The sequence below is a fragment of the Tetrao urogallus genome, assembly GCF_951394365.1.
Source record: "Tetrao urogallus genome assembly, chromosome: 13".
In the NCBI taxonomy this organism is placed as follows: domain Eukaryota; kingdom Metazoa; phylum Chordata; class Aves; order Galliformes; family Phasianidae; genus Tetrao; species Tetrao urogallus.
The window spans coordinates 7032072-7059674 of record NC_136826.1 but is presented as its reverse complement, the minus strand read 5'-3'; the positions used below and the strand labels follow the sequence as shown (position 1 = coordinate 7059674).

Below are 27603 nucleotides of genomic sequence, written 5' to 3'. Positions count from 1 at the left end.
CGCTCTGTCGTAAAATAAATGTTTCCTAATATCCAGCGTGAACCAAACCCTTCAGAGCCCCGCCACTGCGGGCACGGCACGGCGCGCCCCGATAGGCCTGCGATGCCTGCAGCCCGCCCAGCTCCCGCGGTGCACCGGAACGAGAGGAGCCGCAGTGCGCGGCGCAGCCCGGCCCCCTTTGGGCAGCGCACCGGCGGTGCTCGGCCCCATTTGGCGGCTGCGCCACCCCGGCCCGGCTGGCGCTGTCAGTCGGGCGGCTGCGTCCCAACATGGCGGCGGCGGTTCTCGGGCCGGCGGCGGGGCGCGGGGCCGCGGCGGGCGGATGGACGTACTGATGACGGTCCGGAGACTCGCCTCCATCTGTACCATGGTGAGCGGCGCGGCGGGGCCGGCCGGCGGCCTGCGGGGGCTGTGGGAGCAGCCTCCGTCCTGATGGAGGCTTTGGCGGGGAAAGGGCCCGAGGCCGAGCGCGCCGCGGGGCGAGGAGGCCCGGATCGCGGCCCGGTGTCGGGGAGAGCGTGTCGGCAGGTGGGCGGCTGCGCTCCTAGCGAGAGAAGCTGAGGGCAGTGAGTGTGAGCTCTCAGCTCCGGCTGAGTTCGCAGTGTTTCTTGGGATAAGTAGCTCAATTTAAGGTTGTTGTGCTGGTTAATGGGAGCGCCGTATCGTTCTGCCGAAACGCACGTAGCAGGGTAACGTTCGTATTGCTGATGAAAGCCCTGCGAGAGGGAGACTCGTAATTGCATGATTATGCAGAATTTTTAATGAGGTTTCATTGCTGCATTAGCAGAGGCCAGCGAGGGGTTCGTTTGGCGGCAGGCAGGCTGAGTCATAGCACAGAGCCACCTCTTGTTGGTGATACGCTGCCTGGGGAGCTTAATCAGGGGGAGGTTAATCACTGTAAGTAAGGGTGAATGGTTCAAATTCAGCACAGGACCGGGCTGAGGGCACACAGCTGTAGGATCTTTGGGTTTTACAGTCCCATGCCTCTGTTTCTCCAGGCGGTCAAACTTGAGTTTAACATCTCATGTGATAACGGCAGTGAAGCAGGTCCTGGGCTGCAGCGTCGCAAAGGCTCTGATGCAGCAGTTTGCAAAGAGTGACCTCAGAGCTGTGCAAAGGCCATAGGGCTTCTCTCTTTCTTTTAGAATCATAGGATCAGTAAGTACAGTCTACGATCACCAAGTCCAGCTCAAGATCCCCACATGCCCATGCCCACCGACCATGTCCCTCAGTGCCACATCTTCATGGTTCCTGAACATCTCTGGAGATGGTGATGCTGACCCACAGCTTTGATTAACTTGAGAATGAAGTGAATTGAACACTGTTCAAAGCCCAGTGTTTGGGGAACCACAGTAATACTTCACACAGGTGAAATTAAGGGCATGGGAGGTGGCTGGCTGGATCATGTCGTCGTGTGAAGCTCTGTCCCCCAGAGGCAGGCGTTGACTCAGTCCCATGCAGTATTTGGGATGTGTTCCTGGGATCAGCTGACTGAGCCTTAGGTTAAGATGATGACCATAAAGCAATGCATTTCCTATGAGTGCAGAGCTAAAGCTGGATATAATCATTCCAGAATTTGTGATTTGTTTGTAGAGACTTTGACTATACATATTCATTTTTTACCTCATCTCTCTTTCACTTTGGTTGGGTGCTAGATGAAAGCAAAGCAGATACTTGTAGCTTATCAAGGTCTGTTTTGAAGTACTGTTTTTTTTCTTCTTCTTCTAAAGAAGGTGTTTAACAGTAACATATTAATCCTATTAACTTTGGGGAAGCAGCTCCTTTTGTTTCACCTGCAGAAGTTTCATTTCTGTATAGGAAGCCTTGAACAGAGCTACTGATGCTACGTACTCTCCTTTCTCCTGCAGAGAAATCTACTTCCAACATTTTGATTGAAGCATTTCATCAAATGTTGCAAGTGTTTCTAGCGTAAGTGCTGTAGGTGCATGCACAGTCTTGGTTGAACTTACTGGCCGTCTCACCATACCTTTTCTTCAGCTAGCACGTGAAATATGAGGTTCTGGGTGCTATATTTTAGAAGAGAATCTCTTTATTTCCATATGCTTCAGTTAAAGTCCAGTAAGAAATGCTGTTTGCCTTGTTGTGATGTGAATATAAAAATCGAAGCTGTCTTTACAAAACCATTTAATTACTTGACAAAGCCCCTCTGGGAAACTGCTTCCTTCAGGATTATGCTGATATGTACTGTTTGTACAGTACTTTACATGTGTTTAATAACATACACAGCTTTTTCCACCAGTCCTACTTGCCTGCCCTTCATTCTGCATAGCTAAAGCATGGCTTTAGGACATTCTCAGACCCCTTTGTTCTGCAGTCTTCTCAAAACTTAAATTGAATGCCTGAACTCATTACCATACAGTAACGTAGTTACAGCTTTAATTAGATCCCCCTCCCTAAAATAACTTCCAGGTTTTGTAGTGTGGATCATCTGTCTGGCGCCACCTGATTGTTGCATTTCCTGCGTATGAGCACAGTCCCTCTTTCAGCACTCGCATGACGTTTGCATGGCAGCTATGGCATTGTGAGGATTGGAAAGCCATAGGAAAACAGATGTTAACTTGAATATGGTTCATTGCTTGGTTAAGATATGACACCACATGGCAAGACACATCTGTAGCCAGGAGCTACCAACTGGAGCTCTGATTCTCTGTGTTGTCCCTTTGGCTTAATTTTGTTTCTTAGCACTTGTCTTTATCATGGACACTAGGAGTTTTCATTGTCTTTTTGCAAGTGATTGCTAGATAAACTGGAAGAAAGCACTGTTGAGGCTTTTTTTCCCCTTACATTCTCACCTTTTGCTTCCTGGAAAATGCAAAGCTCTTATTTCACAGGTATATTTAAGCTGGTGTCTCTGTAGTCTAGCAGCATATGTGCAGTCATGGACAGATGCAAATCCTCTCCGGACTAACAGAGGAAAGAGGGCTGGTTTCCTATGGTCTGACTGTGTCACCTGATATGGGATAGGCTGCTGTGCCCCAGGGGCTGTGACAGTCAGCACACAGCTGAGCTTTGAGCTTTGAGTCAGGGGTCAGGTTGTGTAGTTGTATTGACAAAACCTTGTTGTTTATAGACTGGTTAAGTAAGCCAGAACACTAGTGTGAAGCAAAGCATGAGGCATGGATCTGATCTGTTCCTCCTTACCTCAGACTTTTCACAAAATTAAACTGTTAACAAAAGTATTGGTGTTTCCTGGTAAGTTAATTAGGGATGCTTCCCCTCAATTCACATCTAATTGTTTGCTGAACCAGTAAGACATGCCTGATGAGGAGCCCAAACCCTGTTTACAAATTGGTGGTAGTCCTATTCTGCTTCTCTGAATCAGGACAGCATGGATATGATTATTAACTTTAGTGTTAGAGATGACTGAATCACTTTAAGTTATGCATTTCCATTTGCCATCTGAATAATTATATTATTCAGCCCAAGCAGGGCTTTCATGTCACTGCTGTATAATGCTTGCTTACTGCAGTTTCACCCATATTTTTAGAAGTCTGTTTTAGCTTTATCAGAGAAAAAATATTTATGGCTGGGAAGTGGAAAGAAGGGAGGATAAAAGCAGAGCTAGCAAAGCAGACTTCTGATTCCAGCAGTGCTTCTTTATTGACTTGTTAAACAAAAGCTCGTATTTGCGCTTGAGAATGACCTGCTTTATTTTAGGGAAGACAGGATGCGTAACCTTTTGCACAGCAGTTAGTAGGTCGCTTCACGCAAGGTTCTCTGCCAGTGCTCTAGTTCAATGCTGTGTACAGTGGGCAATCATGCATGTGGTGTCTGGATCCTGGACTTGCAGCCAGGTGGGCACACAGCCTGTGTCTAACAGCACATGTGGGTTGCGTGCTGGCTTCCCTCCAGTGACTTGTAAGGTGTTGTGCAGCAATCCTGAGCTACCACATATATGAGTTTTTCTGAAATGCCTGTTTTCATCTTGGATTGTTTATAAACATAAAGATATCGTGCCTTCACTGTCCTTAGGAAATGAGAGAATATAATTCTTGCATCACTGAGTATTGAGGAAACTATGGGCAGAGTATTCCTTGGTGCTAGTTATTATAGTAGAGGACGTGTACTACAAGAGCTATTACAACTTGAAAAGGTGTAACGATCCTGGAAAAGATTCCAACATAGCAGAGTGTCAGTAGATCGAGAAGCTCTTTATAGAATCTTCATTGTTTTGATCTTTAACCAGAATTTGGAACAAATGCTTTTAAGACATGGACTACATCTGTGTTTATGTTTACACCAGTTAATATCATGTGCTTCCCTTCCTGTTAACAAGTGGGTGGTTTTCAGGGTTTGTTCTTACAGGTGCCAGTTCAGGAGATTGCTAGTCAGGTGCCCCATTACAAGGGGCTGTGCTGTAGATCATCACGTTTTGATTCTCGGGTTGTACTTTCCCTTCTGAGCTCTTTTGCTAGAAATCTCTGAGAGGAGCCCTGTGGAGCTCTTTGCAGGCAGGTGTGTGGCTGTGAGCATGGAGTTGAGCTCAGACGTGGTGGCTAAGAAGGGGGAAATGGATTGCTTGCAGTGCCATGTTACAGAAGTCAAGGCTCTAGGCTGTAGATTCTGTACTTCCTACCCTGAATCCAGCATCCTTTCCTTATGCTCTTTTAACTGGTACCTGCTTTATCTGTTTAAATGTAATGAGCATGAAATGACAATTTCACCAGTGTGTGACTTGCTGTACCTTAGTAAGTGAGGCACAGATCCTGTGGACCTTGCAAGGCCAGCTCATGATGGAATAAATGTGTGGAAAACAATTCACAAAGCGCTTTGATTTATTTAAAAACGCTTTAATTAAAACTGGACATAAGGTTTGGAACACTTGGTAGCAGCAAGTTTGTTCTGAAACACAGCGTTTTGTAATTTTATGATGTTCTCCACAGCCCTGGCTGTAACCAGCATGCATGGTAAGCTTTGCCTCCTTCCTGCCCCCTCCAAAGCCTTTGCTGTGTGCACTGTGTGCAGACTGAGAACACTGTGTTCTCACTGTGTGGAGGAAAGGAGAACTGCTTCTGGAAGGATCCAGTATTTGAATCATATTACAAGAACAACTCAGTGGGAACGACCAACACGGCCAGCATCAGAATACTCCAGTCCAGGCAGACCACTGAGCTGCTTTGTGGATGAGAACACTCCAATTACGGGAACAAATGGTGCCACGTGTGGGCAGTCATCAGATCCCCGGCTGGCAGAGAGGAGGGTCAGGTCGCAAAGGCACAGGAATTACATGAGCAGGACACATTTGCACACACCTCCTGATTTACCTGAAGGCTATGAGCAAAGGACGACTCAGCAAGGTCAGGTCTATTTTCTGCATACTCAAACTGGTGTTAGTACGTGGCATGATCCAAGAGTACCCAGGGATCTTAGCAACATCAATTGTGAAGAGCTTGGTCCACTGCCTCCTGGATGGGAGATCCGAAATACGGCAACAGGCAGAGTTTATTTTGTTGACCATAACAACAGGACAACGCAGTTTACAGACCCGCGGCTATCTGCTAACTTGCATTTAGTCTTAAACCGCCAGAATCCATTGTGTAGTCTTTCAGGGTGGAGTTTGGGGAAGTGACACTTGCACCTGCTCCTTTTGAGATTAGCAGTTTGCTTTGCCACACATTAGGGACCTCAGTAAGATTTGTGTTCTGTAGTGTGATCCAGGGCACTGAAATCTCCCCCTTCCCTTTTTTGCCTTTGCTGAAGAGAAATGCCTTTTGCAGGTAGCTGTGTGCTGTGCACCCGGTGGGAACCAGTAGGTTCCAGTCCAAAGGCTGAGTTAGCCTGCTGCAGAGCCCGAGCTGGTGCCCCACAGCAGGCTGCTCTGCCAGCTGGTCTGTGTACCTGTGAGAGTTCAGATGTGTAACCTATGCTGCAGTGCCTTAATTACTTAATCTGAGCCAAACGATACTAATTGCAGTGGGAAAGGGATGAAAGGTTTGTATAAAAAGCATGTAATGTTGGAATTAGGTTTTTTGCACTGAGCTGAAAAAAGTAGTAAGAAATTGGTATTAGAAGGCTGTATGTTCTATAGATAATAGGTAGCAGTGTTTTAAATCAGATGTTTTTCTCTGGCTCACTGAAAGCAATCTTGTGAATCTCTTGTGCCTATCCACTTCATGTTTTTATGCTATTATTTTATTTGTTTTATAGCTCTTCTTCCCAAGCAGCCGGTACAGCGTTGACCTGATTATTTTTGACAAGAGCTCTGAATAGCAGCAAGGACACTGGCCCAGCACTGTGCTAATTTTGATGCTTTTCTTTACCAAAGCTGTGGCAGTGGCTGCTTTGTGCTCAGGAGCTGTGCAGCGTGCCTGTCAGGATAGCACAGCACTGCTGTGGTAACCTGTACCATTACCTTCTGAGCTGCAGGAAGCACGTGCTTATGGGTGGAGGCACGAGCCTTGTTAGTTCAAAATCAGAAGTTTGACCTGTCACATAGTTTGTTCTTCAGTAATAATTCATTTATTTGTAGCTGAGTTGTGCAGAGGATTTGACTGAATTTTAGTCTTAAAGAAATAAATAAATTCATAGTACTGAAAAGGAGAAAGCTGTAAGTTGAGGCACAAGCTGTGTGGGTACTGGACATGTGGATTTCCTCCTCATGCTGACCACAGCTAATGTTCTGTACTGTGCTACTGTGTTTAATCACTGCCAGCTGTTGGGTGATGGCTGTGGAAGAGCTCCCAAGCTCCAGGCCTCCTTACCAGCTCTGCCTGACACCATTTGTGTCTGTGGCAGCAGAGGGATACAGGAATACAGGGGTCCATCAGGTTTTTTTCCCTTGCGTACTGCATTCGACTGGAAATAAAGACTTCTTTGCTGAACAAAAAGCAATTTGCAGCTTCAAGTTGGGGGACTAGATAGATCTCTGTTTTGTGGGGATATTCAGGTAGAACCAGGGCTGTGCTGTAGGATCTCTTTGTTTCTGGTAACTTGCACAGCCAGCTATTCCAGGTAAGTGGTTTTGAAGCTGCTCTTTGCATATCTCTTTTTTGTTGTACCAAATTCAGCAAAACCTCAGACAGCTTCTTTGTGTTCTTTGGGTAAGCACGAGTTCCACTCAATCCTACCTTCCCTGTACCTTCAGCATATCTAATACTGGTGCGATGTCTTCATTGAGCTGCTATAAAAATTGAAGAAAAACTTGAATGTTAACAATTCCCCACACTGTGATCCTAAAACTTGGTTGATGGGATTTTTTGAACGAACGCTCTTTGTCTTCTCTGCTGGACATCACCAAACAGGGTTCTTGGAAAGCTCTCCCTTTCCCCACCCCCCTTTTTTTTTCTTTTAAGATCCATATGCATATGGATATCCATATACAAAGTAGAAGTACTGCAGAAACGGGAAAGAATATTTTATTGTCTTCATGCTATGGGGGTTTCTTGGCCATTGTTAGCAGTGCTTACTGTTCTGAGCTGCTGAAATGTGATAGCTCCGGGGGCCAGGCAGCTTTCCCTTCTGCTGTTTGACAGATAGTGCCAGAACTGTGCAAACCCACTGGGCTCAGCTTGTTCTGGATTCAGAATCAGTTCTGATGGTGGTGATGAAAACAGAATAGGGGACACTTGGAGAAGTGCAGCTGAGCTCTGAGACATCATTTTAAGAAACAGTAATTTCTAGAAAACTACAGATCTTGATTACACGTTGCTGAAACTTCAGTTGTCACTTCCACCACCAATATGGAAGTGTTAAATTCCCACATCTCTGAGAGTCTATGAGCTTCAGTAAAGCAGTACTGCCACTTTAGTTAAGCTAGGGGGATGTTCTTCCTGTCAGATGGTTATCTGCTGCCTAAATTTGTGTTTTCCTGCTTACAGAGCTAGTGTGTACCTACAGCTTTATCGTCCCTTCCTGAGCCAGAGTGGCAAAGCTGTTCCTTCCTCCAGAGAGCATTTTGATGGCCTCCTGCATGTCTGGGGATGTAAACCAGGGGGTTTTATAGGAGGCAGTTATTTACCTTATGCTAGCAATGAGAAGTCAATTCTAATCTCATACATTAAACTTTACATTTAGCTGTGTTCTGTTGTGCATTATTTGCTTAGCCTTTATATGCCAAGGAAATTTGATTGTTATCTGTTAGTGATTTCTTTGTTGACATTTTTATTGCTCCCACAATGTCTATCATAGCTTGGCAAAGCAGTATTGATTTTTCTATGGCTTAAATGCTTTAAAGGCTGTAAGATGCAGAACAGTTCCTCTGTGGCTGCCAGATGAATTGCATCTCTCTCGATTCTTCAAATAACCAAATGTGAAGCCTCACGCTTCAGATGCTTCCCCCTTTGGTTAGATTTCATTTCTAGATGAGAAATGGGTCTTTTTTATTTCCAAAGTTATGAAGCGTGTATTGTTTCTTATGAGCAGGTATCTGTGTGATCTGTAGCAGAAGTATTATCCTGATGGAAAAATATTTTAGCAAGGGTGGGAAAATGTGTGTAACACCTTTCAGTCTGAAAACAAAGCTGCTTATCTGGCTTCCTTACAGCAGGACACGGCTCATCAAGTCAAGCCACCAGTTGGTTCCCTTGCAATGTAGAAATACAGTTGCAGAGACTGCAGGTTGTGAGCTGCTGCACTTTGACAGCACTTCTGCTGCCTTACTCACAGCTGTGCCGTGTGGCTTCATCCTGAAACATGAGCAAGCCCATTCACTTTGCCACTCTACAGTGCTTTTTTCTCCATATTTGTTGCCTTGTTGAGCGTAGTTCTCCTGGGAGTTCGCTCCCATTCTACATCACAATTAGTTTGAGTCTTGTCTTGGTTTGCATGAGTTTGGTATGTAATATAAAATGCTCCTTAACAAGAGAGATCAGAAACATTGCAATTGGATGCTTGGTTACCTTGGATTCTGTGGCTGATTAACTGAGGTATTTAACTATTAACAGTGGATAGTAAGTCTTAGGTTTTGTTTTACAAGTAGTTTGTTTTTTGGACGGGGACACAGTGGAGGAAGAAAGAGGTAGGTGGGAGCAGGGAGTGGGTGGAGAGAAACAAGTGAGAGGAGTTGCTTGATCTGGCACTGATGCCTCAAAATGTTTTTCTGTAATTGCTGCTTGCAAAGAGCCTTGCCGTAAATCTATCAGCACCTGTCTTTTTGTGGGGATTTACGGTACTTCAATTTGAGTCTTGTTTTTCTTCTTCACATGTCTATATATGTGTGTGTGTCTGTATGTGTGTGTGTAATTCCCTGTAAATCTGATGCAGGAGGTCTGACTGCAGAGTTTCCATTCCTCCTCTTAAACTGTATTGCTTCTTAGTTTCTTTGATTTTTATTATTTTTTTTAAACTTCCTAGTTCTGTCTGTATTGTCTTCAGTGATCTCTACAGACTCTGCTTGCCTGATGCTTGTATTAATAGCAGAATGTCAGTTGAATTGATTGAAATACCAGTTTAAAAATGTTACTAGCTTCAGGGATTGCTATTTTCTGAGGAGTCTGTGTTTAAGCTGCAGGACATCTTGCATGTGCAGTAGAGTCTGCTACTGGTTGCAGTTATGGGTGGCATTCAGAGCAGAAGTCGAGAATCCAGTGTGCTTGGATTTCTCTACTCTATGATGGTAACTCCTCAGAGAGCTGTGCAGTGCAGCACAAGGCAGCAGAGGGCTATTGGGAGATGCTCAAGAAATGTTAGAGGATGGCATGGGGTGGTATGAGGAGGGCACCAAACCCCTAGTGGGAGCTCAGCTGCACGGTAGTGGTGGACTAAAAACATGGGGAAATGGGATGAGATCCGTCAACTGCTTTGAATTTGAAATGGACAACTTAAAATTCAAACCAGAATATTGGCATGCTTTAGTTCCTGTTCTGTGCAGTAACCAAGACCCTATATGGGTATGTCGTGGTGTTTTTTGGTCCTATACAAAACGGAAAGTTCTGTCCTCATTATACTGATGGAGACTCGAGGATATATCTGGAAATAACCTATAAGCTCCAGCTTCCTTAATTGAAAGTGAGCCAATCCGAAGCGCTGCCGAGTGAGCAGAGTTTGAGGAATGCCTCGTAAAATTCTTCCTTCCATTCCTTTCTCCCAGTTGTGCTCCACCTGTCTGTCCATAGTGCTTCCCAGAAAAGATGCTTATAAGTTGGTAGTATTTCTAATGTAAATTGTAAGTGAATGTAAGGTTTATTTCAGAAAGAATTTTTGAGTAGTGATGCAAATAACCAACAGCATGCTTCGCTTCAAAAGCTGCAACAACATAGAAAGACGTAATGAATTTCTTACAAGTGTTCAAAGCGCACTGAGATACATCTAGAAAAGGGAATTTGGTGAAAAGTCCCTGTCTGAGTTATCCAGACACACTCATGGAATCTGTAGCCTGCATGTTTCCTGCCCTCTAGGTTTGGGGTTCTCTGTGTGTGTGTGTTACAAGTTTCTTTATTTGTATCAGTGTGTATACTTGACTAAATGTAAATTGTCTTTCTAGGTCACTGAATAATCTGAAATCTTAAATGAGAACAATTTTTCTGCTGTTCATTTTCAATTAGAATCAAACACAGGAATCCCTTCTGTTAGATGAGACAGTGCTCTGTGCAGTCCTGCCTGATGAAGCACAATTTCTAAGTGGAAGTGTGGTGCCTTTTACCATAAATAAGAGACATCACGTTGATTTTGTTTTTGAGAACATGGGAAAGTCAAGATGTTATTTCTTGATGGAACAAGCTCATATTCCTAGCTTCATTGCTCCTGTGGTGGTAGTAATGAATTTGGGGAGATTTTTTTCCCCCTCTAACATATTGTTTCTTTGCAGGGCGCCAATGCCTCAGCTTTGGAGAAAGAGATTGGTCCTGAACAGTTCCCTGTGAATGAGCATTACTTTGGCTTGGTCAATGTAAGTGTATATTCTATACTTTAAATGCTGTTTTTTTGGTGTTTTTTTTGTTTGTTTGTTTTTAAATTCATATTGTAATCTTGGATTTAAAAAGATTCTCTATTAGACATAAGGAGAGACTGCACAGACCCCACATCTTGCAGTGTGAGTGTGCAGTGTTGATAACTAAGGTATGCATTTTGCCTTACTAAAAATATTTATTTTCTGTGCCTGTAAGTATTGATTAGTGAGAGAATTCTTCCTATTTGGCTACATTTCTAACAATAAGACTTCAGTATTTGGCTGGAAAGGACACTGAATAATGAAGTCTGCATGCTGTTTGTATTCACTTCATGTAGAGGAGCTACGATGTTACAGTGATACACACTGTAGCTCCATATGGGATCCTTGAGGTTTTTAAATGAGAATGTTATTTTCCTAAAAACATAGAGCTGTGTGGTGTTCAGGGAAACTCTTCTAAGGAAGTAATCAGAAGAGGAATGATAATAACCTGACCAGTAATTTTACTAAATGTACAAATGTACGAATGCTCTTTTTTCTTTCTCTTTTGCTTGGCAGCATGAAATGAGTCCTTCTAAAAAGCTTTGCTTTTGTATTGGTCAGCTGGCATTCATCTGACTTGGTTAGGATATGTTAGACAGTAAGGATTGTCTGCCTACATTAACTATGGGGATAACTGGTGTTGGTCTTTCTGGTACTTCCAGAGGAAAAAGACAGCTGTTGTGCCAACGTGTAGGAAGTTCTCTTGTATCACACATGATGTGAAAATGTGGTGTGGTGAAAACACAGCAAGTATGCTTGTGTTTACTGCTCATATAGGTACGTCTCATTGAAAGCTTCAGACGCACCAAGTAAGGTTATAAAGTGTAATTTGTTGCAGCTCATCAGAAACTCATTTAATTGACTTCTGTGTGGGCCTCTAGCAGTTTGGTCTCAGACAACAAGCCATCTAAGCACACTGAGTTATACTTCTTAAGTATGGTGTTAATGGCCATTCCAAAGCTTCTGAGGTTTGCACCATAATGAGAAAAATGGAAGGCATCTCCAATTGTAGCATAAATAGCAGAGTGATGAATAGCGTGAGGAGAGAAAACAGCATTCTAAAAATAACCAGAGTTATTATACCCACATTCATTCTCTTTTCACAAGGACAAAATATGACTAATACTGTTGTGCTTTATTTCTTGCAGCCAGTTTCTTGGGGATCATCGTTTTCATGCTGTTGTTTTGGAGAGCTTTTTCCTAAGCTATTTATAGTTCTTTTATGCCTTGAAATTAAATGCAGCCCTTCAACGAGTGCGGTTTCATAACATCAATATCAGTACTAGTAAATATGTAGTTGCATTGCAAATAGAATCAGATGCTGAATTTATAGGCGATGAAGGCTTAAAGAAAAAAACTTGACTAGGTTTCTCTCTGGGTCAGTGAACAGATCCAGCTTGCCTGCAGTCAGGCAGATGCTACCACCACTGCAGTGTGTATGAGGAGAGGTCTGACTGCTGCTTCTGACACTGACAGCCCACTGAGATGCATTTTGTGTAGTGGTGAACTGGAGTGCAAGAGGGGTGGAACAACCTCCGTTTTCATTTTTAAAAGCTTATTGTCTTAAAATGAGCCTTCAATTTTTTTGTTTTTGCATTGAAGGTGTAAAATTATGTATGTTCATATAATGTTAGGTAATGTAGACTCTAAATGCAGCCAATTTTAAGAAAAAAGTATTTAAGGATGACAAAAATATTTAAAAAAGCAACTGTTGTGCCTGCTTTTCCTTTGTGTTTTAGGTCATGTTAGACTTCTTCTTTCCATACAGACCGCGTGTTTGATCTGTGCACATAACTTGACTTCAGGAGTGGAAGTGTTCAGCAGCCCACTGAGAGCTGCCATGCCATGCTTGGTCTGTGACTTTCTGTGGAAGACAAATGGTTACAGCCCTCTTCTTTTTTTTTTTTTTCCTAAGCAAATCATAGACATGACTGGAAAGATATGACTACATCATTCTAAACACAGACCTATTTAAGTTAAAATTGTAACACTGCTGCACAGTTCTGTAATCTATTCTAAAGCATAATTTATTATTTGAAAGCTGTATTTAATACAGGGAAGGACAGATCAATAATTGAGTTGTTCAGAAGTTTTCCAACACTCTAAATCGCTCAAAGGTGGAAGAATTTTGCTCTAGCACTTCAGAAATCAGAATTTCTGAAATAAAATGCATTGGATTTTTTTTTCATGAAGTACTTGGCTTCAGTGAAACCTAAAACACAAGCATACGGAATAGTTGGATATTCAGGCTGGATAATAGGAAGAGTTTCTTCTTGGAAAGTGGTGCTGCACTGACACAGGCTGCCCGGGGGGGGTCACTGTCCCCAGAGGTGATCAAGCAAAGGGTCAAAGTGGCACTGAGGGATGTGGTTAGTGGGCATGTGGGGATGGGCTGTTGGTTGGACTTGGTCATCTGAAGAAAAGTGCTTCCATGTTGTGTTGTTATGTAAAAGTGGTGGTAAACAAAGCAGGCTGAAATGCTATTTGCAAGGAGGTTTTTAAAACCATACCATTCAGTGAGTTTTTTCACCACACAGCTTTGGCTGCTGCAAAGCATTAGCGCCTTACTGTCAGGAATTTTTACAGCTGCTTGGATTGAATTTTATCTGTGTAACTCTTCCATGTAGTTTAATAGTTTTTCTCCATGGGGCAGCATCAAAGCAATACGTAAAACAACTTCACTTCATGCACTTTGGCAGTCCTGAAATTTCAGTAGCTACGTGCTTTGTGAACTTCTTGACTTAAGGTGCATCATGACCTCCCAGTTTTTAAGATAGACAATTTCTAATTTCTTCTGTCTCTTCATTTTCTGGGTTTACTGTAGGCCAGTTTATTACTGCTTGCAGATGAAGTATCCAGGTGAAGTAGTTAGTAAGACTTTTGGTAGCTCTCATGCCTGTTTTGTATTGTATCCAGATTTAATTTTGTTTTGGTTTAGTTCTTTTAGGTCACTCATTAAGGATTCTGTGATTCTAATTCATGTTAGAGTTGAACGGGAGGTTTAAAGGCCATCAGTCCCAACTCCCCTGCAGTGAGCAGGGACACCTACAGCTCCATCAGGTGCTCAGAGCTCAGTGCAGCCTGAACCGTGGGTGTCTCCAGGGATGGGGCACCAGCACCTCTCTGAGCAACCTGTGCCAGTGCCTCACCACCCTCACTGTTTGAACAACTTTTTCCTTATGTCCAGTCTAAATCTCCCCTCTTTTAGTTTGAAACCATTTCCCCTTGTCCTATCACAACAGACCCTGCTAAAGAGTCTGTCCCCTTCTTTTCCTGTCGCTCCCCTTTAGATACTGAAAAGAGATACTGAATTGGGGTCTATCCTACCTAAATCACGTTTGTTCAGATTGTATTTTTGTTTTCCTTCTGTCATTGAGAGTTTTAACTGCTGTTCTGTTGTTTGTGGATGGTATAAATTAATATTAATGTATGTATAATGATGGAACCTTGTGAGCAGGATGAATTAAAGCTGTTAGTTTTCTGTTTCATTCAGCAAACTTGTGATCATTTTGGTACATTGATTACACCAAATTCTGGTGAATAGTAGTGGTTGTATTTATTCCATAGTTGCCTTTGTATGCTTGGTTTTTTTATCCAAATACTTTCCCCTTGAGCTGCAGAATCTCCCTGCCAGAATATCTGGAGACTGGCAAACATAAAATATTTGCTTCACTTTTATGAAGAGACAGCATTGTAAAATATAGTTGCAAAGAAATAAAAAATGCTGCATCTCTTCAGATGATATGCTTCTGTCTCAGTGGTTGGAGCATTTCTCCTTGTTAAGCAATGTGGAACGCTGCCTCTGGAAGTCATTACTGCTGTCCTCCTTTCTCTAAAGTGACACAGCCTTACAGCCTTCAGATATGGCAGATGTAAACCAGCTGCTCTTTGGATTTGCCTGCATCATGTACTTCTTGTGATAGTTTATTGTGAACAGGAAATACTTAACATATACCTTAGCTAACTACCTCTGAACAGTAATCTGCGTATTATAAACCTGTGTTTGTGGCACAGGCAAATTGAAAATAGGAATGTATTGAGCTCTGGTTACTGTTGTGCAGTTCAGATGCAGCAATGCTGTCTCATCCTTTCTGCATTTGCTTTGTCCCTCTGTTCTACTGTATCACTGGTACCTCTTCACATCAGTGAGAGAGGAATCTCCCCTATCCAGGACTGACAACATGTTGTCTCTGCAAGTGTTAATTTTGCAATGAGCCCACGATTGGCTTTTTTTCAGTGCCTTCCTTTTATTAAAAAAATTTGTGCCTAGTATCACTGTGACTGTTTTCTTCTTCATTTTATTGCAGCTTCCAGTTGTAATGGAAGGGTGAGTCTCCCAGGCGGTGTCTCTTACTATTACCCCAATAAATGACCCCTGACAGACAACTTTTCCATTTTCAGTATGTGACATTCCTGTTGAGCAACCATTCTCTTTTATTACCTCTTAACAGACCTAATATGAAAATGTTTGTTTTCCTTTTGTTCTGTTTTAACCAGTTCGGCAATACCTGCTACTGCAACTCAGTCTTGCAGGCACTTTATTTTTGTCGTCCATTTCGGGAAAAAGTTCTGGCATACAAAGTGCAGCCTCGAAAGAAGGAAAGCCTCCTGACATGCCTCTCTGATCTCTTCAACAGTATTGCTACCCAAAAGAAGAAGGTGGGAGTCATCCCACCCAAGAAATTTATTTCCCGATTGAGGAAAGAAAATGGTAAATGAATACATGAAGCCTTTATGTAGATTGAAGCATTGAAGTGCTAAGTGTATAAAAATGTAAATACAGTTTCTTTTTTAAATGAGTCCAAACTGTCAGGTCCTAGCAGATTTCTGGAACGCTCTTGAACTCTAGTTTGTGGTATGAATTTCATCATCTCTGTAACACAGGAAGAGAGATTATATCAGAATTAGCTCTGTCATAAAAGGATTAACCTACATATCTTTGTTTCTGTACTTGCATAGACCAAGTGAAGAGGGTGTAGACGAGTCTCAGTACTCCACTTGTATGCCTGATGGTGTCGTGGTCTGTAGATGCCTGCCACAAGTGGTTGCTACAGTTTGTAGAACAGCTAAACACACCTCACAGGGTTGGGCAGTCAGTCTGTGGGAGCTCTCAGCCTGCTGCCTTACTTTTGTGGTGGGAGAAATTTGTTACAAGGAGAACTACTGATTATTTCCCAGTTCCAATTTGTGAGGGAAAATTCTGTATGTTGATTTATCATCTCTGAGCTTGAAAGGATAAAATTGTAAAGTATTTTTGCCCCTTAATGCTGGACTTAATGAACTAATGGCCCAAGGCAGCCCATCAGTATTTCTTTATTTTCTTCCCCATAGGAAAGCAAAAACAACGTGACAAATAAACGTGGCTTTTATCTGTTCTAAGATACACCCAAACTAAATTTCTTTCCTGTTATTTTTCAGCTTATTTACCAGTTTCTTGCAACCTGAGGAATAGGTGTGGGTAACCTAACCTCCATTGCTAGGATAACAAAGTTCTCTAAAGTTCCTTAAAAACTTTTGAAAGTGTAACCTAAAGTAATTAGTGGGATCCTATAGTAAGGTAGAGAAGGATAGAGGGTATACACTGATCTCTAAAAGCATAGGAGTCTGATATTATGAAGTATCTGTATTGTTTTTCATTCTCCATGTTCTCTTCCTTTTCAGAATTGTTTGATAATTACATGCAGCAGGATGCACATGAATTCCTAAACTACCTACTTAACACTATTGCTGACTTGCTACAAGAAGAGAAAAAGCAGGAGAAGCAGAATGGCAAACTCCAGAATGGCAGCATTGAAAGTGAAGAAGGAGACAAGACTGATCTGACGTGGGTCCATGAAATCTTCCAAGGAACACTAACCAATGAAACCAGATGTCTTAACTGTGAGGCTGTACGTTTAAAACAAAACAAAATCTCCTACATTTTTCACAAGTTCTGGATCATTTTCCCTAATACTAAGCACGCTTTTTCATTTATTAGGATAGATGAAATTGCACTCTCTCTATTAAAATATGGAACATAGCCTATTTTATGCTGTATCACCTCTATGTTCAAACCAAAACTCGTTAAGGTATGTTTCTCAGAAAAAGCGTAGTGTTTTTTTATTCTTCCTCCCTGTTTTCATCAAGGCAGTCTGTACCTGGCTGATATGAACTGCTTTTTTGTCTTCACGTTATTTCTTGTGTCAGTGATTGATAGTTTATGTTGTGTTTTCACATGAGAATTGCTCACTATTCATTTAACTCTGGGATTAACTGAGTGTAATGGTTATGCTTCATGGTGCTGGTCCATAGCCATTCTGTTTGAGAGTAAAAGAAGTGCCAGGAAGTCTGGAATTAGAAGAACCTCACCACCTTCGGAGCAGGAATTTGTGCTTAGCAATGAGCTGTATCTGATTTAATATTTCAAAACAGTGAGAACTCAAATGGGGAGAGGAAAAAAAAAAAAAAGAGAAGCAATTAAATTTGAAATGCCTTCTCTTGGCATTTTAAATCTAAAATTATGTCTAGACAGTGAATAGAAGTTCTGAATGGCATAAATATGATTTTCTCAAGTATCTTGAAGTGAAATGTGCCTGTGCCACAGATGGAAGGACGGTTTTCCTAACCACTAACGCTTCTTGGGATTTAATTGAAAATCCAGCTGACAGTTCCTGCATTTCCTATAAGTATTTACTGTTATACTCTGAAATGCTGAAGAAAGCTTTATCTCAGTACAAAGGGTGGAGTGTATGGTTAAAGCTTCCCCAGCTCTTCACTTTAATTTACTTCAAGAGAGAGCCTGACTATGTGTGTATGTATGTATTTTCTCAAATCAGAATGGTCTGTTTGCATTGAGGACGTGGCATCGTTACAGAAATGGTTATAAGAAGTCCGCAAGATCCTGAACTGTTATTAAATGTTTCTCTTTTTTTCAAGGTTAGTAGCAAAGATGAGGACTTTCTGGATCTATCGGTTGATGTGGAACAAAATACATCAATTACACACTGTCTGAGGTAAATGAATGGAAAAAAGTAACCTGCTTTTGGTCAGAGGGGAAAGTGTGGTGTTATTGTTCTGATGTGCAACAGCTGAAGGCTTTCAGCTTATGGTATTGCATCTTTATCATTGGAACTACTGGTTTCTTAGTGGCTAGTGGTAGTAAAGGAGTGTACTGATGTCTTAGTGGCATGTAAGATTGGGTTTCACTTTCTTTTACAGGGATTTTAATTTGTTAATTAATATAGTCAGAGTTTACAAAACTAAATGTGGTATGTTTGGATTCATAGAATGTTTTCATTTAATATTATTAGCATATTTTAGTTGCCTGGTCCTATTTTTTGTGATCAGGTGTACTTTTTACTTTTTGCTGATAGCAGTTTCCTGCATGGAGTTGGCTGCCAAATCCATGGCTTATCAGCTGCTAGGATACAGCAAGTTGTGTATAGCAGCTGGCTTTTTAATAGCCAAAAAGGGGTTTATAATTACTGGGAGCCAAAAGATAACCCACTTTTGCTAGTCAGTAGCAGACCATAGGCTTGGACATTTGATGTCTGCCACCAAATAGAATGCGGAGAGGCTGTTTCTGGAATCAGAACACAACTGCCTTATTGCTGTTTATAACCTGTCTCATTTAAGTCCTACCTGGAAAGTTAATACCTGAGACCATCCTTTCAGATCTTACCAGCTGAGCATTGGTACTACAACCAAATTCTGGGACAAATACACCTGAGATGTGTTTGGGAGATATGACTGATGTGAATAAGAATTTTGTCCTTTGATTTGTGCTTGGTTTTTCCGTATTATTAGTAGTAAGTTTTAAATGGTTGCTCTGACTGAATGTCCCTGCCTATCTGATTTTTCTTTCACTTTTGTTTTCAGAGGGTTTAGTAATACTGAAACTCTGTGCAGTGAATATAAGTACTATTGTGAGCAGTGCCGCAGTAAACAGGAAGCACAGAAGAGGTAAGGTTAAAATATTCAGGCTCAAGTAAATGCTCTTTTAAAATGGGCAGCTGTTAGAAAATCTGCCCTGTGAAACTGATAAAAAGAAAGTGTAAGACTGTTTAACTGTGTTTGGTAGGGAAAGGAAAAAGGATGAGTGGAGAGATCTGGTAACTTTGTGGCAACCTTATCAGAGAGAAATGAAGAGATTAATTCTGTGTTCCTCCCAGAAGAGCTTGTATCTGGTATTTCCAGACATTTGTGTTTTCCCCAGTTAGCATTAATCAGCTCAAAGCCACTGAAAGCTATCCAGTCTGCCTCCGCCATGAATACTGTGTGCAAAAATCTTTTCACACTTCATGCTTGGTAGCAGCCAGAGCACCCAGATGGATTTATTCCATCCATTTCTTCTCACTGATATGCTGAAAAAAATGATATTTTCGACACTGACAGTTGTCCTGCATTCAGATGTCAGTTGTGTAGTTAATCTATTGGAGGAAATGTTGCCTGTTCTCACCAGAATATATATTGAGAAAAGGAGCGTTTTTAAATCTTCATCAACATTCTAGATATATTTTAAGAGACCTTTTTGTTACTGAAAACTTGTTTAGAATAAAGCTTTATTTTAGATGATCTGCTAATACCTTTGTTTAACTTATCTCTGTGGTTCAGAATGAGAGTGAAAAAGTTGCCCATGATTCTAGCTCTGCACTTAAAAAGGTTCAAATACATGGACCAGCTGCATCGATACACCAAACTGTCCTACCGTGTCGTCTTTCCCTTGGAGCTCCGGCTTTTTAACACATCAGGAGATGCTACAAATCCTGACAGAATGTATGACCTTGTGGCTGTAGTTGTTCACTGTGGCAGGTATGTCATTTTGGTGCCTTCTGAACTTGAAATGTATTGTCTTGACATTTAAAATGAGTCTGTCATCCATACGCCATTTTGTAATGGTATTGAAGCAGGTGAAGCAGTTGTCTGAAAGTACGTAGTTATTTACTAAGGATGATTTATAGGTCATCTTTTATTTTTTTTTTTCTTCACTGTTTTAAATTTTACTTTCAGAACACGTGCTCTAAACCTTGCTTAGTTATCAGCTCTCAGATATGCTGGCAATTCAGACAAACCATTTCTGCAAGCTTTAGGAAAGTAAAAGAAACAACAAGAATCCACCAGCTTTCCAGGGAAGCTAAAGTGAAATAACAAATACAGGAGAACACTTATTAACATAGCAGTAATTTACAGATCCCGTGTTGCTATTTGCAGGGCTGGAAGGTTTGTGTTTTTTAGAAGCTGGTGCCACCATGTGGAATCAACAGTGTACTGCTGATTTTTTTTCTTTCTAATTTACTCTGTTCAATTTTTATAGTTGAGGTGTTTTCCTCCTTTTAACAACAGAACTTGGAAAATAACCACTTTTAGGAAAAAACAGAGTCGTGGAATTGAATAAATAAATGATTAACTTCTGAAAATGTGAGTTCTAAATAAGTTACTACAGCACACAAATGTTTAAAACATCTGTGAGGAGTAAAACAGTACAGATTTAGTACAGTGAAACTATAATTCTAGGGGATTTATCTTGTGGTAGAACTGTGCTTTTTAAAAAATATTTTAAGATCTCTTCCTGTTTCTCATATTCTGTAGATTTTTAATTTCTGTGTCTATAATTACCAGTACTAATAGTCATTTATTTATATTGCTAGAACATATTTAGATGGATTAAGTGAATTTGTTTTTTATCAAACCTGTTGTCTTATGTTGGACTTTTAAGGTGTTCCATAACTCTTCGAGTTTTAATTCTCAAGGAGTTTACTGAAGGCTTAGGACACAATATATTTTTGAAATATTGGAATTTTCACCACTTATTTTAAATATTTGGCCTTTTGATTTGATTTTCATGTAACCACTCTAAACAAAAGTTTATTTCTGTGACAGGTATTGTGTTGAAGGTAAACCAGCAATTTTCTTTTGGCTAAAGCCAAAACTGCTTTATGTAGATCCTTAGCAAAAAGTAAAATTGGAAGAAAAAAAAAAAGAAGTATTTTTGTCTGCTGTGTCCTTGAATTGTTCTTTCAGAGTTTGAGTTTAGATTGATGGCAGATTCTTACCCCAATCTGACAGGCTTTTAGGACAGTTCGTTTACTCCGTAGATGCTTCTCCCTTTGATTTAGGCCATTTTGTTGTCCCATTCCTTCAAGGTAAGGATTCAGGATATAGGAAATGGATTGGGTGGGAAGCTGCCCTGGAAAGCTCTGAGTAGCAGTTGCAGGAAGCCCATCTGCAATCAGCCAGCTGCTAAGCCACACTAGGAAACCAAAAACATCTGTGTAAATTAAGCATTTCAGGCAAAGGCTTATAAGCACTTTTTGAGTGGTCAGAATACCCAGTGGTGGTGAATGTGACAAAACAGTGATCAAAAAAACTACCTTTTGGTTTTCTTTAAACATATCAACGGCTATCTGAAAAATTTACAAAATTGTGTATTACAAATAAACTTCATTTGACAGGTGGCAAAGATGGAAATTTTAATTCAAGTAACTTGGGAAGATGTAGGGATTAGTGTTATGGGTACGAGTAGACAACACTGAAAGTTGGAAGATCCACCTGTGCCAGTAATAGCTGGGGTCATGTGGGCAAACAGCAAACCTGCCTTCATAGGCAGAGTGATAAGTGTTTGATCCTTCTCTTTTCTTTCTGTGACAGTGGTCCAAATCGCGGCCATTATATCACCATTGTGAAGAGCCATGGCTTTTGGTTGCTGTTTGATGATGACATTGTAGAGGTAGGTATGCTTTTACATACTGAAAACAAGTGTAGACAGCATCATTCTTCAGCTCTGTGAAGGGCCTGTTTTTGTGTCTGGGGTTAGCTTTTGTACCTGTGAAATGATTTCTGCAAAACCAGTGCACGGAGTAATTCTGGACACTTCAGAAGTAAACTTCAGTGGTCTTGACCTTAGTGCTCGTATTTTGGGTTCTTACTCACTGCTAATTTGTTTTCCCATAGTTGCATTTAATTACTTACTATCACCTTTCTTTTCTGTAGACATTTTTCCCCCAACAAACATAAGTGTAGAAAGCATTAAGAAAATAGTTTTGGGGAGGCTGAAGTAAGGCCTGAGATGTTTGCACTGCTGGTGATAATGCTTAAAGTCTGATCAAGCAAGTTTTTCCTTATTTTTTTATTAATATACCTGTTGAATATTCACATGTCTGTATGTTTCACCTGATATTAATTAAATATTGAATAGCAGAGGTACTGCCATAGAACTGCTTTGTGTAAAGACAGAAGTGTATTGTTTGCTTCTAAGATCTCATGCTCAGGGTTGAGGTGTGACGTTGTTTAGTCTTGGAACAGGTACAGCAAGATCCTTGTTTGGGCTGAAGTGATGATGGTGTACTTGTACTTTTTTTCTGTAGGTAGCTTCGAGCATCAGGGATGACTTACTTCCTGGTGATTTGTAAAGCTTTTATGACTATGAATAATTATCTCTCTTCTATTAGTATATTCTGTGGGTCATTTTATTCAGTTGTGGCAGAAGTATGTACCTGTCAGCTCGTTTTGAAAATAGTGTTAACTTTATTATTTTTAAATGCAAATATTCACTGTCTTTTTCATCCAGGAGATAAACTTGACATTTTAAAAGCAATGTAGAATAACTACCTAGTTATTTTATATTTGTTTTCTATTAGTCACATCTATGTTGTATTTTAGCTATTAGGTCAGATCAGAATTTCTGTTACCCACAAACATCATTGGCACTTCCACAGACGTGCCAAACAGAGCTTTTAAGTGTGTGCTGTCTGTTACTGGATAATAAGCTTGAGGAGCTGTCGCAAGCTAGAAGGTAGTTCTTTCTCCTGGAAAGATGTTTTTTTTGTGTGTGTTTTGCATGGTTGATTTTTCATAATCTTGACTAGGATTAGGAACGTGGCCCTGTAGCCCTCCACGTGTCCCAGCTCCCAGCTGCAGAGCTGGGAGTTTGATTCCTGTTCCTGCTGGAAGGCTGTCCCTGGCTGCAGTTTAAGGTGCTGCTTGTTTTCTGTGATGCTGAGCATTTGCTTTTTGTTCCCATGGAGGGCGTGAAACATTGCATGTGAGTTTTACATGCAAGCTGTTGGAGGTCATTGAAGCTTTTCTGTTGAGCAGTGCTGCTCCTTGACTTGCTTTGCAGAGTGTAGCACAGGCATTCCTACTGGGTTTGTCTCCCTTCATTATCCATCATGGCTGCTCCTCCCTCCTACAAGTACAGTAAAGGTGAAGCTTACCTTTCAGCTCCCTGTGTGTATGAAGCACCTCTTTCCTTTTGTAGAAGCTTTCTACAGAGGACACCTAAATTTCTGGACATCTAGCAACCAAGAAGAATGAGGTGATGCAGACTGATGCTACAGGCTTCTGGAAGAAATAGCTGCAGTTTTGCTCATCTGTTCTTGCTCTCCCCAATTAGTCATCAGCTCTTGAGGATTAGTTCCTTACTAGGGCTGTAGGCTATTCACTGAAAAAGCAAAGTAAAGCTGGAACTACTTTTGTCAGTTCCATCTGCTGCCTAAAGAGATTTAAATATGTGCTCCAAGCTTGACCAAGTGCTGTTTTCAAGCTGCTTGCGATCGTCCTTACAGTGACACCATAGAAATGCATTATGCTGTATGACATTAAGAGGTGGTCTTCAGAAATGGAGTGGTGAAATGCCCCTAACGTTCGAATCCTGGAGGGGTTTCTGTTTTCAGAGCTCCCACAGGAGCCTCCTACTCTTCAGAGACTCTCGAAACATGAAAGCAGACTTTTTTTAAGCTTTGGAGACTTAACATTTTTAGTGAGCACTGGCTGCATAACAAGGCGGGTATTCGTCAGCAGGCGCCGGAAGATGAAGTCAAGGTTCTTTGTACCTGTGTGCAAATATTGCAACTGAAAGAGAAGGCAGGAGAGAGCCTTTTCCCCTTTAATCTGATTGAGATGATTTATTGCATTTCTGATAAGTGAAAGGAATTAATAGCTCCGAAGGATCAATTGGAAGTAGTTTATTCTTATTACCCACCAAATGTCATAAGCGGTGAAGTCGCATTTATTTATCTGTTTGGGTTTAGTTGGAAGGCCAATTCAATTCAGTTGGAGGCAGATGAGAATCACAGATACTGCAGCATATGTGGAAGGAATGGCATGAAATTCAAGAGGCAGGTCAGCCCAAATGAAATCCTGCTCCCAGCAAAATGAATTGAGGAGCCTAAGTAAATGATCTCTGACAAGTTTGGTACATTGTCATTGGGCGACTAAGTGATACATCACAGTGATGATATTTATTGGAAACAGTGGGAAAAGGGTCCATTCACGAGTTCTCCAAAATCAGAAAAGGGCAGGAATGATTGTACATCTCCAAAATATTTATTCAGAGACTTGCATGATTCAGTTGAATGCTGTGAATGATATGCAAGACAGATTTGGTCTGAGGAACTGAAAGAAGTGTCTGGAAATGAGCAAAGGCTATTGAAGCTGTGCTAATGGAGAAAAAGATGTCTTAAAGCCAGGTGAGGCTACAGAGCCCTTAAGGTAGTTGAGAAATCATCAACCAGTTGTTGCTGTAAAACTCCAACCGGGTAAAACCTTGCGGTCCCCAATGCACATGGCCAACTAAGGATGAGAAGAAGAAAGTCTATATGATCCTCTTTAATTTCCACTGCTTTCTGTGAATAGTGGAATTATAAAAAGAAGTAGATTTTGTCGTGATAGACTAAAAATACCTGTGGGATGAATTAGTTTGTGTAAATTAATGGAGTTGCATTTAGAAGGAGTAGTAGTAGAAATAGATTTGATTGCATGACAAGCTAGTTGAAAATAGAGCATGTTTGAGTTGTCAGCTAAATATATCACAAGGACTGAAAAAATGTTCTTTTGCTTTTTTAAAAAATTAAAACATATCTAGCAGTTTGCAGTAGGTATTATGCTGATAAATTGTGTGAAAATGCAAAAGTCCTGTGCTGGATTTCAGCTGCTCTGAAGTCCTCAAATAGAGGAGACAAAACATTTTCTTTTTCTTTTTTTTTCCCCAGCGAATATTTTTGTTCAACAAAACTATGCAAGGGAGAACTTTCTGCACTCAGTCTTGCAGTTGATACATGCTCTGGAAACTTGCTATGTTTTTCTCATGCGCAATGCTTCAGAAAGGCTGGGAAAAGGATGACCTAAGCTTGTGGGTTTTTGGCAGTGCCATGTAAAGAAACCAACGCTTTTGTGTTTGCTGGTGGTGCAGAAGCCTGTTCAGTGAGCAGCATGGCAGCACGCTGCCAAATAGATTGTGGAGCTGAGGAGGCTCCTGGATGCAGTCATGGCGTGGTCCCTTTCTCTTAGGTAAACTAAGTGCAGGTTGGTCTCTGCTGCTCCCTTTCATGATCAAAGCAGACTTGTTCAACCCAGAGACTCGTACTCTGTCTGTTTCCTTGCTTCCCCAGTTTTAGTCCTCAAGGAATAAAGCTGGTTTCCTTGTTTGCTGGTTGGTTTTCTTTTGGTTTGTTTCTTCAAACATTTAGACTGTTCTCACCTTGCCTTCCACAAGTTCAGGCTACTGCAGCCTCTCACAGAATCACACACACAAGGTTGGAAACGACCTACAAGATCATCCAGTCCAACCACCCTCCCATTCCTATCAGTGCCACAAGCTACTAAACCATCTCTCGTAGCTCCTCATCCAGGCGCCTCTTGAACACTGCCAGGGACGGCGACTCCACCACCTCCCTGGGCAGCCATTCCAGTGCCTGACCACCCTTTGAGAGAAAAAGTTTCTCCTAATATCCAACCTAAACCTCCTCTGGTATAACTTCTTGCCATTTCCTCGGGTCCTACTATTTGCCTGGGAGAAGAGGCCAGACCCTTTTGCACCACAACCTCCCTTCAGGAAGTTGTAGAGTGCAGTGAGGTCTCCCCTGAGCCTCCTCTTCTCCAGACTGAACAATCCCAGCTCCCTCAGCTGCTCCTCGTAAGACTTGTGCTCCACACCCCTCACCAGTTTCGTTGCCCTTCTCTGGACACGCTCCAGGGCCTCAATGTCTTTCTTGTAGTGAGGGGCCCAAAACTGAACACAATACTCGAGGTGCGGCCTCACCAGTGCTGAGTACAGGGCGACGATGACCTCCCTACTCCTGCTGGCCACACTATTTCTAATGCAGGCCAGGATGCCGTTGGCCCTCTTGGCCACCTGGGCACACTGTCGGCTCATGTTCAGCCGAGCATCAACCAACACCCCCAGGTCCCTTTCCTCTTCACAATCATCCAACCACTCATCCCCAAGCCTGTAACGCTGCCTGGGGTTGTTGTGGCCAAAGTGCAGAACCCGACACTTGGCCTTGTTAAACCTCATCCCATTCATCTCAGCCCAGCGATCCAGCTTACCTAGATCCCTCTGCAGGGCCTCCCTGCCCTCAGGCAGATCGACACAACCTCCCAACTTGGTGTCATCTGCAAACTTACTCAGGGTACACTCAATCCCTTCATCTAAGTCATCAATGAAGACATTAAACAGGATGGGCCCCAGTACCGACCCCTGGGGGACACCACTTGTAGCAGGTCTCCAGCTGGACTTCACTCCATTGACCACCACCCATTGAGCACGGCCCTCCAGCCAGTTCCTTATCCAACGGAGGGTAAAACTGTCCAAGCCATGGGCAGCCAGTTTCCGCAGAAGGATAGTATGAGAGACCATGTCAAAGGCTTTGCTGAAGTCTAGGTAGACTACATCAACTGCCTTTCCCTCAAATATGAAGTCTTTGAATATGAAGTCCAAAAGCACTGAAACACAGTGGAGTGCTGAGCAACCCATATTACTGGGGGTGTTTTATTTCAGTGCTTCAGTGTGCACTTGTTCTCCACTGACTGCAGACCAAGTTTGGTAATATGAAGCCAGTCGTTCTCAGGAGCTGATTCAAGACAGTAGAAATTGCATCTTTGAAAGCCCTTTAAAATGACCCCCCCAGACCTTTAAAGTGTATCACAACTTTATTTAAATGCAGGCCATTGAATTCTATGAACATAGCAAGTCAGTTATTTCTCCTGAGGCACAAGTCTTGCGATAGCATTGCAGCAGGCTTTGTAGCAGCAAACCCCAAGGAAGGAAAGCTCTCCTAAGACCAGAAAGCAGACGTGATCCACCGGTTTCATGGTGTAGTCAGCCAGCAGCACTTGCAGGAGTTCTGTTGCCTGTAAGAGAGTCACAAGAATTTAAAAATCTGCAATTGCTTTAGCAGAGTGTTAAGTCTGCTCAAGAAGGGCCTTATGTACTCCCAGCTGCACAACGACTTTCTTTGCTGATCAGGGAATTGTTTGTTTTTCATTTACATTACAAGTCTATGGTGAGGAAGGATAACTCCAGCCTAAATGAAAAGGCAAATAAAAAGTGTTGTGTAACCTTTAAGTATATGGTTTTGTTGTTCCTTTTCTTATAGTCCAGCTTAAGCGTGTACCACTTCAGGGGTTTCTTACCTCATGTTGATTTCCTTCTTTTCAGTCATTGATAAGTTGGTAAGCTGAGAAAAAGTTGTGTTGTATTCATTTTGTTGTATCCAATAATACAGAAATTCATTGTATTCATACACTATGGCTTTCCAGCATCACCCCAAAGAACTGGAAAATAATGCTTTGTTTGTGAAGAGATACTTAAAGTGGCGTTTTGACTGAGACTAACTTTACCTCTCATTAACTTTCAGAAAATCGATGCTCAAGCAATTGAAGAGTTCTACGGGCTGACGTCAGACATTTCCAAGAACTCAGAATCTGGATATATCCTTTTCTACCAGTCAAGAGACTAA

At 41.7% G+C, this 27603-nt stretch overlaps 1 protein-coding gene across 1 annotated transcript; it reads left to right on the top strand.

Annotated features, from left to right (window-relative positions):
• Positions 1-216: 216 nt before the first annotated feature.
• On the top strand, positions 217-27603 carry LOC306951551 (ubiquitin carboxyl-terminal hydrolase 12-like; the record flags this gene model as incomplete). The annotated part of the gene is made up of 9 exons (XM_079542069.1): positions 217-370; positions 10766-10846; positions 15386-15599; positions 16550-16776; positions 17804-17880; positions 18746-18829; positions 19481-19678; positions 21515-21593; positions 27502-27603. The coding sequence occupies exons 1-9, from the start codon at positions 323-325 to the stop codon at positions 27601-27603; spliced, it is 1110 nt and encodes a 369-aa protein (XP_079398195.1). The 5' UTR covers positions 217-322.